Below are 15,824 nucleotides of genomic sequence, written 5' to 3'. Positions count from 1 at the left end.
CAGTTATATTCACATGCATGCAGTATATTTCTTGCCCTTTTGATTTCCTTTTGCTTATTTTGTTATAACTGATCCATTGGAGCTTCGGTGCTTTTTTTTTAGTTAAGTATTGCTTGTTAATGTTAAGATTTGTCTCTCCTTTTCCTTTTGTGTATTTTGTAAAACCGCACCACTGACTGTGAGTGTCACCGATATGAAGGTGAAGTGTCACAAATAAATAAATAAATAAGTTAAAATTATGGACAGCTGAAACTCTTACAGCATATAAACTGTAGGGTAAATCATATTGCATCACAATAAAAGTTAAACAATAAACTTCAAATTGATAATAAACTTTACACAGTTAAATTTCACATCAATCAGAATAAGATGGGCAACAAGACAGAAAAAATACTCCCTCCCCCTCCCCTCCTAAAAAAAATGAGTATTTAAAAGATTATCAAAAACATCTATACTACTTGTTTTATTTATTTCAATTAGTAAAGCATTCTATAGTTGGGGGAAGCAAATTCAAAAAGCAACGTAGCCTAAAGTGACTTTAGTGCAACAAGTAGGATAGCTAAAATTAGGCTCCAAATAAGAGCATGAGTGTATCGCAGAAACTAGGTAAAGATTACTCTTATTGGACAAGGTGCTATCAGTCATCTGTCAACACACTGTACTTGGCATGCATGATAATGAAATAAACTGAAATAAGCTCGCATTCTATTTTACATGTACGAGCGCTTGGCGCGGCGTGTATTGTGTTGGATTTTTTATCTTGAAATCGGAAGTTTGAGACCTAAGCCCGAAGCATAGCTTGTGTCCTTGGGCAAGGCACTTTACATACGTTTGCCTCTCTCCACCCAGGAGTATAAATGGGTACCTGGTAAGATGGTATGGCATTGAACATATTAGGTTGTGCATGTAGAGAAGCATGCTGGTTTGCCAATCCAGTGACCAGGAAAATACTGATAGTGCCTTGTATCTGTGATAGGTGCAATATAAATCTAGATTTAAAAAAAAAAAAAGAAAAACACAAAAATGCACGTTTCATTTTACACAAAAATGTCACTACCGCAGAATAGAGTACTGTAGCTGCGCAAGTGAAGTATGGTAATATAAATATTGTGGCAGTCTTAGATCTATGGAGACTATAAAGTGATGGAGGCTCTTAGTGATGAGCTGACTTAAGCAAGCCAAGAAAAAAATCTTGTAATTTAAAGAAGAATTTTAAAATTGCTATGTCAGTTAATAATGTAGTTAAATAAAAAATAAAATAATATATTAGTGAATAGTGAAGTATGGTAGATATCACTTTACTACAAAGACTAAAAACCCAATCACTTTCTGTACCGCTTTTCCCCAAATACGTTCTATATCACAGGTGGGCAAATTGTGGTCCGCGGGTGGCATGCAGCCCGACAGTGTTTTTTTTTTTTTGCGGCAGGTGAAAATGATTTAAAAACCCTATGTGTGCGGCCCGCCAACCATCTTTGGCTAGAAAAATCTTGTTCTTTTACGGCGCGACACTGATTATCTGTAAAATGTAATATTAAAGCTATACAAAACCTTTCAAAAAGTGGTGTATGAAGGTTTTTGGTAGCGCTCTGGAAACATCACAGAAAAATAACTTACTGTACTTCTGAAAAATGTGATGTTGGCAGAAGTGATATCAAATAACCATAACAAATGGGCTTTACACTATGTGGTAAAAATTTAAAAACAAATATTTTACTTTAATTTTAGTGAAAGCTTCTGAAGCCAGCACGTACTTGGCGACACATCTTTCGCAAAAGTTTAAGGGTTTAGCGTGAAGTACCACACACTCCATAAATAATGATGATGCATTTGCGTAAATTTCTAGGTCGCGCTTGCAGACTTCGTCCAGGTCACTAACTGAATTCAATTCATTTTCCATTTGTTTCTCTATACTAATTTCTGCATTATGTTCTCTATGAATTTGTTGTATATTCGTTTTTGATGTTGCATTTTGGTTTTCCCATGAAACTGCTCCTGAAACTTTAAAATAGAATAAGTGAAAAAGGTGAGAAAAAAATTCTACTGAAAAAATTAAGGTAACAAAATGGACAACAGTGTGGTGATACTGCAGCAGGCTGTCTTTGATACTAAATAGCAAGATTCACACTTGGAATAGTAGCTTAGCAAGTTGTCCAAATATTCGATATCAAGTTCTACCGACTAAATAAATAACATTTTTGGCTAATTAAATATATTTAATTGAATATTATTTATAATATTACTAGGACATTAATATTATTATCTTTATTATAATGCATTTTAAGAGAAAGTAAATTAGGCCCATGTAGGGTAATACAGGAATTTATACTGCGCCTTTTACCACAGGATACAAGGCGTAATAAAAATAAATAAAATAAATATAATTAAAAACAGAAATTAAAAATTAGAAAATGGGTAGGCCCAATTAGATTGGGCTAGAGAGCATGTTGGCCCTATATCTTCTTTTAGTTAGCTAGCCCCATCTAATTGAAATTGTAGTAGAATAGGCCTCCACCGGTATATAGGGGCCAAACATTCAGCCTATTTTCCCTCCTACCCTCTACAGTAATACTCTACTTAGGCCTAGTACTACGACTCACGAGGTTAGACCTTTTTAAGTTTTAGCCTAGCCTAAAACTAAGTAGGAGGTATTGATTGACAGTCAACCAGCACAGACAGGCCTACTAGATAGCTAGGCATGCCATTAGGGTGGCCTCTCTCTGTTGTAGGACTGTATGACTATGTATGTGACTTCTCAGTTCTGTACTCTACTCGTGCCCAAGGCCTAGTCTAGCTAGCTTTAGTAGGGGCCTATGCCTACGAGTCTGCCCTCTACTAGGCCCTAGATTAGTACTGTAGTTTAGTCGTCTAAGACTATAAGTAGATTAGGTACCTACTGAGTAGGTACCTAGTAGAGTAGGCTACTCTAGCTAGTAGGAGGAGGTCAAAACACAGGCCTACCAATTAAATAATAATAAACAAATGTACAGAAAGTCCACAGACGTCGCCTCTTGAAAAACATTATATAAGCCAAGGCAAACTAGTTAAAGGTTAAAGCGCAACATTGTCTTAGAAAAGAATAATTATAGATATTTTCTTCTCTCTTTCCGCTGTGTATGTATTGTTGTGTTTTCGTTGATCATCATGTGAGGGGTTAAATAATAATCTTCGTTAATTAAGTCACATGATTAGGACTAAGCATAATTAAAACCTAATACAAATATCATATTTTAATTACAGCTCTCCAATCTAAAATTACAAACAAGAATATTCAGTTAATTAGTTTATAAATGTTTATATTTTATACTTAAGTGTGTTTCGAAAACAATTATCTACAAAGGTCACACCAAAATAAAAACAAGGTACGTAAAGTCGAGCAGAGGTGCAAAGTTCGAGCGTTTGCCAGTTCGAGCGGGATGCCAGTCAATTCGAGCGGATGTCAGTTCGAGCGGACGCCAGTTCAAGCGGATGCATTTAGTGCGAACTATAACAAGGGCGAATTTATCGTCGCCCTATTTTTTGTATTTGTTTTAAATGCAAAAAAAAAAATGCTCTGTACACTAAAGTTCTAAAATGTTTTTGGTACTTTTTGATAATTATTCCATGTTTGAATTACAGTCTTGGCAAATCCGACTAAAAGGTGGCCACTAGAAAGCACTTAGGTCATATATTTTAAAACTATAGAATTTCGCACGTAGAATTCACAGTTTTTGTCTCCAGTTAGTTGAATTATATAGTGTTGTAACAGTATTTTGTAGATTTACGATTTAGGCATATACTTGTAAATGGGAGTAACTGTAATTGTAATTTTTATTCACCACAGAAATTTAAATTAGTTTTACGTATAGGTCTATGGTATCAGAAGGTGCACAAATCATTGGTGTAGTAGCGTGACACAGGGGCGGATCCAGTGTAGGGGACACAGGGAGGTACGTGTACCCCCCCCCCCCCGCCTCGTCTTGCCACTAAATTTTAAAAATGTCAATGCATATTAATGTTATGTGCTACTCACTTATCTATTCTGAAACTGTTGTTCCCCTACCCCGCCGTTTGAAAAATTCTGGATCCTTCAGCCCCTTTGACAAGACTATCAACAGCACAGTAATAGACATCATACCAATTTTCTCCATTATTCAACCATTCGTCTTTATAGTTTAAAACCCACTTTTTTTTTAAACATAGCATGTGGAAAGAATAACAATGACTTAACATTATTTTTATGAACGTAGGTATGTTTAATTGTAAATTGTTAACCTTATAAATCAATTAAATATGACTTTTTATATACATATAAGGCTATAGGCTTCTCCCCGGACCCCACCGGGGCTTCTCCCTGGCTCCAGTGGCGTATCTAGAAGTATTGAAATGGGGGTGCTGATTGGTGGAGCGAAGGTGAAGTAGGGGCTCGATGATCAGTTGTGGAATGCTATCAGGGACGTGGCTCCCCCCCCCCCTTTGTACACAGTGTTAAAATTTTAAAGCTTGTCCTTGCTAACCAATACATATTCTTTCCAAGGGTCACTCAAAATAAATAATTCTAATCTATGTAAATATGCATCAGCACACGTTATACATAATGCCTACTATAATAACACATAGGCCCAAGCGTGATTTTTAAAAATCTTAAATCCGTGTAAGTCCCAGGCCAGGTCTTTCAGAAACAGAAATGTGATAGGCCTATTGTATGCTTCAGTTTGTTTTTTTTTTTTATCGTTTTTTAAGCTCTATAAAGTTTTGATTCAATACTACAGCACTACCGGGTACTAGTTAATAATAATAATTATGATGACAATGATGATGATGAAGATGGTGATAATAGATAATAATATTAGTAATATTAAAAAGTGAAGAAATTGTGCTAAAGGCGAAAAAGTAAGTTGTGATTTGTTGATCACAATTATTATAGTATAGTTAAATCTTAGTATAAGCTATAGTTGGGCCTAAGTTGTTTGGATATTAAGTAGATCCCTGATAAAAGATTATGAAAAATCTGTTTGCGCTTGATTTTGACCATAATGGTGATGTAATGACGATGAATTTTACTATATAAAAGTGTCATTTTCGGCCATCTAGAGGTACTATTTCCTCAAATTTTCGCACCTCAGCACCAACTATGGTGGGGCTGAGGTGGTTGTGAAATCACGGCTTTGAAGTATATAAAGTACATACGGTACTCAAAAACAATGTTTATAAGATTTATCTTCTATGGTACATTACACATATTAAAGATCTCTTGGTTGCCGAAAATCGCTGATAAAAGATCATGAGAAATTTGTTGGCGCTTTATTTTGAGTATATCAATGCCGTAGCCAGCTATTGTTATAGCTGGACAGTCCCACACAATTCTTCTATTGGGTCCACAAAGAATGGCCCTACATTTTCAAAAATACGTCTAAATTATGCTGTTTTAGCACAAAATGAGTCCTGATTTTGAAAAATGGGTCCAGATTTCTCATATTTTGCGTAAAATGGGTCAACTTTTAAGAAAATGGGTACATATTTTTCATATTTTTGCGTAAAATGGGTCCACTTTTTTAGAAAATGAGTCCATATTATGAATTTACGCATAAAGTGGGTCCACACTGATATTTTCCCGCATATTGTTTGAAAATCCTAGCTACAGCATTGTATGTAACGGTGATGTGATGATGATGTTTTTAGGATCTGGTTTTTACATGCCCATTTTTCGTGATTATGACTATTTTGGATAAAGAATGTTTTGAGCAGTGGTGGATTCAAGGTCTCTCCCTTCCCCTAAAATTTTTTAATGAAAACAAAAATATGGCCCCAAATCCAAATTTAAGTCTGGAAGTGTAATTTCCGGTCATCTAGAGGTGCCCTAATCATAAATTTTCTTAACTCAGCCCCAACCATGGTTGGGCTGAGGTGGGTGGTTACCCAATCTGTAAAAGTTCGTCCCTGGAGTCACCTCTTTTGAATACTTGGATCCACCACTGTTGAGTTTTATATTGTTAGGCTTTTATTTATGATGCGTTTATTGCAATTTTCACTACTTTATCATTTCAGAACAGCCCTAAAAACTTTCAAAGCGCACTACATTCCAGGGCGGACTTCGCCCCTGGACTCCCCACGGGGTCCCACGTAGGACTTTGCATAACGGCTCCACCACTTTCAAAACCCTGGGTACGTCCCTGCTATAACTCGCAAAATAAGGTGATTTTAGGTGATTTTTAACTACTGCAATTGATTGAAAGCCTGAGCCCGTATGCAAATTGTTAGCTCAAAATAGGAATTTTTAAAGTAATTCGTAGGCCTACATCTCGCACAAACGGGGTAGGTAGGGTGGAGGGGGGGGGTAAGGCACAACATTTTAAGAATAGCGGAGCGCTAATAGTAATAGGCCTAGGCCTACTTGGATGCATTGAAATTTTCCTTGATTCGTACAAAGTTGGGATCGCTCGATTGGTACTGTACTGTACTCGCAAAAGTGGGTCTACATCCGCTCGAGAGCTGCAACAGCATAAATACAACAAATAAATCGCTCGACATGCGACATTGCATACACATGTGGAGTCTGACATGGTTGGTTATTGATACGGCTGGTCAGGTAACAGTATGATGGAGAAAATTGCACGGGCCAGAACTGTAGCTTATTATTTGTATTCTCATGTACCAGGGTATGAATGTTGGATATCATTTAATACGAAACCTACTTAGCTTAGGCTTAGAAATAACTTAGGTTAACTTAAGCTAGGCCTATTTAGTACTACAGTAGGCCAGGCTTTATTTCTACTCTAACTAAGCTGGGGCCTCCCTCCCTCTCTCTATTCCTCTCTGGCCGCTGTTTGAGCGCCTAGCTAGGAGGCATAGTCTCTGCAGAAGCATTGGAGTCATTTTTAGTAATTTTTAAAAAGAGAAATAACGATTTTTTGGCATACTGTTTTGTAATTAATATACATTACCCTAACACTTCACCGAGATTCATGCTCACATGTATACTCATCAGTCAGTCAGTTTTATTAGGGATGGGCCTCCTGGCAGATGGTTTTATAATTATAGGCCTACATTATTTTGAAATGAATTGATTCATTTTGTAAATTAAGAATTGTAAGGTTGTTACTTTTTCCCTTTTTCCTCATCTGTATATTTTCTATTTGTTTTATTTTTTTAATATTATTATTATTTAATTAGGGCTACTTGCAGTAGTCTCAATTATTATTATTAATTAATTAGTTTCATACTCTCTTTTGTTTTGTTTTACTATGTGTATTGAGGGTGCCTAATGGTCAGCTTCGGCAGGATGGACCACCCTCATTAATTAAATATTGTTAAAATAAATAAATAAATATAGCTGAACCTTCTCTGGTAAAAAAGTGACTAGGCCTAGGCCTACTGATATGTTAAAATAATCGTATTACTAATACTTACTTAGGTGTATTCACTTAGGTGATGTACTGGATGCAGGACAAAAGTCCTCTACAGCCTGTATATCCAGATCCAAACAGGTTAATTTTGGAATTTTGTATTTTCTTCTGGTAGTCACTTTCAAATGAATAGAGGTTGCTGTCCCGACTTTGTTTAGAAGAGCGTTCCAATTGTCAATAATATTGATGCATAAGTGAATGACCACAAAGTTTTATCAAAGTGTACGAAGGTGCAAAAAGCTAGATACAGAATTATCATAATTATATTATCAGTTAAGCTTTGATCATATCACCTCTATATCTTTATGTACATGTGTACTGTATATCTTTGTCTATATTTTTGAAGCTACTTAAATTTCTTATTTATTTTTAGTAAATAAGATTAGTTTTAGCCCCTACATATATTTCATTTAATGTTTAACCAAGAAATGCACAGTTAACATTAAGTTAAGTCACTTTTTACTGAAGATTGTATTATTTTATCATAATTTTATTTTATTGTGTTAAATTATTAAACTTGAACTGCTGTACAGAGTGTAGCTCAAATTAATTCATAGCAACTTATTTTAACCAATTTTATTTATTTTAAAAATCGTCTAACAGTAACGCTTTGTTCCCACTTACTCCAGACGAAAATTGTAAAAATAAACATCTAAAATATAGTATCACAATCACAATTTACAGAAGCAGAAATAAGATAAAGTGTATTAATGGAGCTGTGTGGTATTGTTGTCAAGCTAATTACCATGATGACACCCAAGAAGACAAACCACCTAATAAATTGATAGCTACCTTGAAAGGATTGAAGATAAAGAAGAACATTGGGCAAAAGACAGAGAAAACAAGGTTGAACTTTCAAAGCATGGATGTGAAAACTGCAAAGAAGCCAATTGTATTGTAAGTGAAACTTGTTTATACATTGTTTACCTTTTTTTTTTTTGTAGATTCTGAGAGGAGGGTTGAAAAAAATTTGAATTACATTTTGTTTTCTTATTAAGCAAGTATTTTTGCCAAAAACACCCAGACGGAGGAGAAAATAAAAATAAAATGTTGTTGGTGAATGTAAACAGTGTATTATTGGGATGGTTAAATGCTTTAAATTAATATTTATATAATTAGGAAGAAATACTCTATACATTTTTTTTTTTTTGAGATTTGAAGGCAGAGGTGAGCGTATAGAAATATTTTTCTGAAATTTTCATTTTTTCATGGAGGCATGTACGCTAATTTGCCAAAAAAAAAAATATTTTTATCGAAATCATCATTATTGATTGGCAGCGGGTTCGTTAAACAAGGTGTAAAAAAAGTCTCGTCTAAGCTAATAAATTTTGGTGGCACAGTTTACGCCTTCTCTAGGCTATTTTATTTGATGAAAAAATGTTTGTACTGTATGCCCATATATAGTCATGGTGTTCCTATATATGTGATGTGATGACCATATTTAGACATGTCACATTTTATAGTCTGGACCGGGCTGAAGACCAGGATGATGTCATTTGTAGAGGTCATGCATGAGTGAATACTGTTGAATCTCTTGGCCAATGTATACTCATGATGACCCCTGACCCCTGACCCCCTTTTTGCTAAATCTCTGTCCACACTATAAAATTTTATGTGACAAAAACTGCCATATGCCCAAATATAGTCATGATGTGCCCACATAAGGTCATGATGTGATGTCATCATGACCATATTTAGGCATATCTCATGCTTTTGTGAAACACAATAGTGAGCCATCAACCTTTATCCGGTCACTACTTTTGCATCATGTAATTACAAAATGTAATCATACCTTGGAGGACTTATTGTGAACATGACTGAATGGACTACAATAGACAGATTCGACGATGTTTGTTTACGTGAAGTTGTAACTTGGGTATACATGAAAAACATTACATTGCGATAGTATAGGAAAAGATAATGTGGTTGCATAAACAACCACCCACTGTTGAAGTGAGAAATAAATGGCTAAGAAAGGCAATACGATGAAGTACAAAATAGTGCTTATTTACTAATCCCAGCATTCTCCTAGGATTGTATGCTTTGAAATTTAAGTGATCCCTCATAAATATTAGCTAGCCCTAACATCACAGCAAAGTTCATGCATACCTAACCATGCCATAGATCTGCAGAGGCCTAGACCTAACATCACAGCAAAGTTCATGCACACCTAACCATGCCATAGATGTAGACCACCTCAGCCTACCATGGTTGGGGAAAATTTTTAATTATGGCACCTCAAAATTGCGCTCCCAGTCTTTTTACCTCATGTTTGTTTATAATTTTGAAAAAAAAATTGGGCAGGACACGGGCTGGCTGAGTCCCCATTTGAATCCCTGTCTCTTATACACATCTAGATGTGTATAAGAGACAGGATGTGCAGAGGCCTAGCCCTAACATCACAGCAAAGTTCATGCATACCTAACCATGCCATAGATCTGCAGAGGCCTAGACCTAACATTTGTCGAAAAATCTCAATGTTTGCAGCCAGTATCCAATATTTAGCACATTAAGTATAAATTATGCAATTTATTATACATTATTAGGTTAATTAATTGATGGATCAGTCATGACATCTTTTGCAGCAACATGTTGTTCTCATAAACTAAACATGCATCATTCTTTTTGATGTAGGGATGCACTTCGAAAAGCGGTTGCATCACTGCCAGAGCATGAGAAAGCTGAAGAAGAACTTATTACACAACTAGAAAAGCAGGATGCACAGACATTGGCAGCACAACAGACCAATCAGAGGTCAGTGCAACTTTGGGTTGATGTTTCCCAAATCATACTGTATATGAAGTGTAAATTATATAAATACTATTGATGTTTTTGTTAATGGTTATGTTATTGCTATCATTATTATTCATTATTAGAACACACTTAAGTAGATACTTCTCATTTGATTGGTGGATTTCGTATTATGTGACTGACATTGGTTATTTACACTATTTCGTCACTCATGAAACTTTAGTTTCATTCCATGGCACGCCTCCACATACTGTAATACAATGTTGTCATTGGTTGAAAGAAAATGGACTGTTCCATTCTGAAGAAAGGTACCTGATTACCAAATTGTTGTAAGTTGTTGCAATGGAAAGAACATTCTCACTCCTTGAAAGAGCCTCGTTGAATGAACAGTCAATCTTTCACCTCATGAAATTATTCTTCCTATTGCACTCATAAATTTTCATTATCATTTTATTTTTGAAAATGCGCAGGCCTGATAGACTACATGGAGATGATGGGGAACGCAAGCAATCCGACCTGCTGCAGAGGCTGCGCAGTCCACATCAACCAGAACAAGAGACAAACAACCTCAGTTCCCTCATGTTAGAATTGAAGGTCCAGCAGCAGAAAAAGGGGGCAAGGCTGGAGGAAACTAGTAATATTAGGCCAAGAAATGGAAGTAATTTCAAGAAGGTGTTTGTTAATGAAGTACAGGGGAACGAGGTAGAAATCAGTGAGGTTAAACTTAAGTCCCAGACTGAGCCCTACAAAAGGCAACGCAAGTAAGTTTACTCACTGGCAATTACTAAGGTGCTATTATGAGTAAATATTATATTGATAATTTATGAATATGATAATAGTAAAAATGATAATAATTCCAAACTTAATATAATGAGGATAACAGCAACTATAATATTAAGAACAATATTAATTATTAGTACTTGTTACAAGAATTGAAATTTGTTTTCATGCTGTTTTGTGATTTGTATTCTTTATCAGACGGTCATTGTTTGAGAGGTACCGATTGGAAATATTTGATACATCGTACAAGGATGAACATGGTATGTTTTTAATTTCTTATCCTCTCAAAACCAATAGATTATAATAATATTACAAATTTATTAAAGAATCAGTACCCTTAAACTTGTCCTAAGTCAACTTTGGCGAACTCAAAAAAGTTTGTGGTGTTTGTTGTGTTTTCCATTAATTAATGATCTTTAAGTCCAATTTTATCTGTCAACCAATTTTTCAAGGCCATTTTGGATTTAACTTAGGCAAGTTCAACTGTAGTCTGGCGGATACAGGAATTTGGGGGCCCAGGGAGAGACTTTCACAGATGGAGAGTCTAGACCACCTCAGCCTACCATGGTTGGGGAAAATTTTTAATTATGGCACCTCAAAATTGCGCTCCCAGTCTTTTTACCTCATGTTTGTTTATAATTTTGAAAAAAAAATTGGGCAGGACACGGGCTGGCTGAGTCCCCATTTGAATCCGCCACTGACAGTGGACTGCATTTGTGCAAATAATAAGTATAAATGCTACATATTTGTGGTCCAACAAAAGAAGAAATTAAATTATAGTATGAATACCTTAGTGTAGGTAGACTTTAAATTAGTATAATGCACTTGTCCTCATTTGTTAACAGGGGTTGTGAAAATGGATGAAAAGCCAAGTATTTGGGAAGTAGAAGAACAAAGAACTCTAAGGCAGCTACACTATGATAGTATAAGTAATGGGTTTGATGATATGGCAATGTTAACAGAGCAAGGAAAAGTTTGGCAGTATCCAATTAATAATGAACAAGGTACACTATTCTACTTTACTACTTTAATTTTATGTTATTGCTTATAATTTCAGCCGTCCTGTGACAAAATAATGTAACTGACATTTTTGTCGATTTTGAGATAATATCCCTTTATCGTAGATACCGTTTTGCTGTGTAATCTTGCAGTTATGTTGTTTTTCCACGGAAACTCACTAGACTTTAAGTTTTGTGCTTAAAGATAGGTGGCGCTATCTCCGAAACGGCTCATTGTTGAGACCTGAAATTTTCACAGGTAATTTAGTGTTTAATATAGTGTTTAATATACTCCCAAATGACATTGTTTTACCACGGAATGGTATTAAAATTATTTTGAACAGATGGAGTTTTGCAAGGCACAATTAACTGGTTTAAGGTGTTTTCGTATCAATAATTTTTAACGGCAACATATACATGCTAGATATTGCATACATGCTAGATATTGCATACATGCTAGATATTGCATATGATTTCCCCAAAAGTGATAATTTAAAAAAATATGACGCACTTGTAACAATACCGTGCATGACATGTTTCCTAGGTAAAACAATGTATCTGTGAATACCGTTAATAACAATTAATTGAGAGTTGTAATTAAATTTTCACATATAATTATAATGTCTATAGATATATAGTTCTGCAAAATTTCATGAGGGTACGACAATTTATTACCAAGTTGCAAAACTGCAAACTTTAACTTTGTTTTCCTCGAAAAGTGAAAATTCCAAGTTACGTTGTGTGCCACTGAAAAGCTGTTTATGCAAGCAAGGCTGTGTTTGTTTCTGTCTAATGAGGAGTATAAACAAGTACTTGTTAGGATGTTGTGGTATTGAATGTGTTAGAAATCAATGATAAAAAGCTAAAAAGCTTATTTCTTTTATTTTCTATATGAACAATTGCTTTTTAGCTTTTTATCGTTTACACTATCGTCATAGTGTAAACAGGCCTTTAAGGCAGGTACTCGCTGCTGCGGACAGTTGTCAGCAGATGTGATTCTATGGAGAGCGCAGTGCCACGGTGCTCGCACAACGAATCGTTCTTAATGACGATCTGTTTAGACTGCTACTGACAATCAGCAGGCAGCGTCCTGTCATCTAGCGCTCACAGGCAGCCAAGTTGGATTCGGTGGCCGATGGCCATACGACACATTGAGTGGCCAGCTTAAGGTCACAAGTTTAGGTAAACTTCCCAGGGAGCAAAGAACGTTGCACTGTGTCCAAATTTGCTAATTAACAGCGATAGGTAATAACTCAGCGCAGTTGGTCATTAATGGTTTGTTATTGGCTCAATAAAAAAATTGTGCATTTAAATAGAATATTTGAATTATAACAAATTGAAAAAAGTAACTATTAACTATTACCTCCCCTCAGGTATGGAATTAGAAAAGGATGTTGGCTTTCATGAACACATTTTTCTTGAAACCTACCTCGACAACTTTCCCAAGAAGGGTCCGGTGCGGCATTTCATGGAGCTTGTGATCCAAGGTCTTAGTATGAACCCATATTTAACAGCTCAACAAAAAAAGGACAACATCCAGTGGTTCCAGGACTATTTCAAGAATAAGGAAAGTGTATTGAAAGACACAGGAGCAATAGAGGCAGAATTCAGCTTTTGATGCATTGTTGTTATAAATAACAAATTATGATTTGGTGTTAGTACCGGTATTGTGCACTAATACACCTTTTCCTAATGGTTACAAAGTGCAAGTCAAGTCTCAGAATTCACTTAAACTTTGTTGGACAAAACAAACTATACACTGAAAAACCTCATAACAACACAATAAAAATGCAGAACAAGTCACTCCAAATACAATCTCATAATATAGTAGTAACTGTGTAGATATACACCTCCATTTGTGATAATTTAATTGAGAAAATCCAAGGGTGTTAGTATGCCACTTGGCCTCATAGCTCAGTTGGTAGGGTATCCAAACAGAAATCAGAAGGACTTGGGTTAGAATCCTGATGGGGGACATATGTTGTTCTCAAATATTTATTACCACTACATTAAACACAATACCGATTTTGACCGAATTTATGCCTACCATTGCTTTCCTGAATTAATGAGGCTTGGGAAAGGCGCAATATAAATACCCAATACCAGTACCAGTACCAATAAACATAAGCCAATGATTTATGAAGTTATTGCCATTTTGTTAAGCAAGCATTGGAATATCTGAAATGTTTTAAGTTCAGTGAGAAGATGATTTCAAAGTCTTGTAGCAAAATGATGGAATATTCCTGCCAGACTAACATTACAGTAATTATTTATGATGGTGGTACAGTAGTAGTAGTGATCATCTGCCATCACTACCAACATCGCCAGTACCAGATGCATTGTGCTGTTACTGTAGGCTCGCAAATTTTAAAGACCAGCCTCTTTTTAAAAATGTTGGCATATATACAAAGATCATTTGTTAGAGGAGTCATTATAGAAAACTCCAACTTCTGGTAGCAAAATTTAATAGAATATCTCTTTCACCTGAAGTAAAAACACCACACAGTTGTTTCATTACTAGTACAGTATGATCACTTCTATCTGTGTTAAAATATGACTATAATTTTATTCTTAAATAAATGAATAGATTGTATTTACATTTGCATTATTTTGAATTATTTTATATAGAGTACTGTAGTCGGATTTAGGAAAAAATGCCAGTAGGAAGAAATACCATTTATAAAAGAATAATTCATTTCATAACTGCTGTTTACGGTGCTCTCATTTAGAAGTGTACCAATTTGTGTATGCTATGTACTTTCATACGTATGTCATACTTCCAAAAAAGCTCATCATTGTAAAAAAAAGTAAAAAATAATAATAGGTTTCCTACTGTAATCTTAAATCATAATTGAAGATCAGTCAAACAGTTGTATACATATATATTATTCGAATAAATGACCTCCTTTGGATAAACACTTTCCTCGAGTGAACGCCTCGCTCGAGGTGTTGTTTGAGCGTATACCGTATCTATTTTACACCTAAAAATACCGCTTCCCTCGAAGAAACGCCCTCTCAAAAACCTTCTCAACAATATACGCTCCGGTGCGTTTATTCATATAAATACGGTACAATATCAAACCAAGATCAAACGCAGTGGACAATGAAACACAATGCAGTGGGCAGTGGTGGACATTTTTTATTAACACTTCGTTACGTTTTCACAATTAATCATCTACTTTCTCGTAGTTTGAAGTCGACCTCCTAAATAAAAGTCAAACTTGCTTCTGTCTGCAGCTCATTAACGACAAAGAATCTTTCTGAATAGGATTACCCACACAACCTTGAACCATGGAGTTATAAAATTAATTATAACTCCATGCTTAGAATTCCATACTTGAACACGATCAAATAGTAACTTGGCAAACTAGGCGGAAATTTCCTTTCGCTAAGGTCGAGAATGTATCCATACGTGTTACTACCTGAAGGTACAGAGACAGCCACCTATACCCCCAACACTAATACATTTTGTGCAGTACCATAATACGTAATATATTGCTGTACAATAATAATTTTCTTGTTCAAAAAGTGTTTAAAAATAAGAACAAAGTAACAGTTTGAGCCTGAAATCAGCAACAACAAAAAATAAGAACACTGAGTCTGAGCAAAATTTTACTGGTTCGTATAAAAAAAAAGGGTGTATATCACCGGCACTCTAACTGTATACTCTCTCCTAATTATGATTTTAACTCTAATGACATTAATATGCTGGAATAAGTCACTTTAAATTATAGTAGTTTAGAAGTGAAGTCTTGGTAGTGAGTACGCAAACAAAGAATAATAAAGGGTAGTCATCTTTTTCTGTACTAGTCTCCCATTCTGTCTCAAAACACTTTTCACACGGTGAAAGACCCGTTACATATTAATAGGTCGTTACCCCTAGGGTAAATGTGCCCGCTTGTAATAATGA

The 15,824-nt window shown here is 35.3% G+C and overlaps 2 protein-coding genes across 2 annotated transcripts in view; one reads left to right on the top strand and one right to left on the bottom strand.

Moving 5' to 3' along the window:
- LOC117108186 (osteopetrosis-associated transmembrane protein 1-like) overlaps nucleotides 1–3,141 on the bottom strand; it is a 7,577-nt gene extending 4,436 nt beyond the window's left edge. The window contains exons 1-2 of the mRNA XM_033250149.1: nucleotides 2,962–3,141; nucleotides 1,718–2,001 (exon numbers count right to left, since the gene is read on the bottom strand). Coding sequence (XP_033106040.1) covers nucleotides 1,718–2,001; nucleotides 2,962–3,022 — 345 coding nt within the window. The 5' untranslated portion in view covers nucleotides 3,023–3,141. The remainder of the gene's footprint in view (nucleotides 1–1,717; nucleotides 2,002–2,961) is intronic.
- Nucleotides 3,142–6,437: 3,296 nt separating this feature from the next.
- LOC117108190 (28S ribosomal protein S31, mitochondrial-like) lies at nucleotides 6,438–14,513 on the top strand. The gene is made up of 7 exons (XM_033250152.1): nucleotides 6,438–6,638; nucleotides 8,070–8,282; nucleotides 10,020–10,139; nucleotides 10,607–10,897; nucleotides 11,115–11,176; nucleotides 11,762–11,920; nucleotides 13,288–14,513. Exons 1-7 carry the CDS (start codon nucleotides 6,577–6,579, stop codon nucleotides 13,530–13,532), a joined length of 1,152 nt encoding a protein of 383 aa, XP_033106043.1. The 5' UTR covers nucleotides 6,438–6,576; the 3' UTR covers nucleotides 13,533–14,513.
- Nucleotides 14,514–15,824: the final 1,311 nt, after the last annotated feature.

Source organism: Anneissia japonica, unplaced genomic scaffold, assembly GCF_011630105.1.
Source record: "Anneissia japonica isolate Jap-2015-1 unplaced genomic scaffold, ASM1163010v1 scaffold519_len276752_cov174, whole genome shotgun sequence".
NCBI lineage: Eukaryota > Metazoa > Echinodermata > Crinoidea > Comatulida > Comatulidae > Anneissia > Anneissia japonica.
The sequence above is the reverse complement of the archived record's forward strand: the minus strand, read 5'-3'. Positions and strand labels throughout refer to the sequence as shown.

Excerpts from the sequence above, each read along its gene's own strand:
- LOC117108190 (XM_033250152.1), top strand. The coding sequence starts at position 6,577 with ATGATGGAGAAAATTGCACGGGCCAGAACTGTAGCTTATTATTTGTAT. Across the intron at positions 6,639-8,069 it reads TTGTATTCTCATGTACCAGG|AAGCAGAAATAAGATAAAGT; the intron begins GTATGAATGTTG and ends CACAATTTACAG. Across the intron at positions 10,140-10,606 it reads GCACAACAGACCAATCAGAG|GCCTGATAGACTACATGGAG; the intron begins GTCAGTGCAACT and ends GAAAATGCGCAG.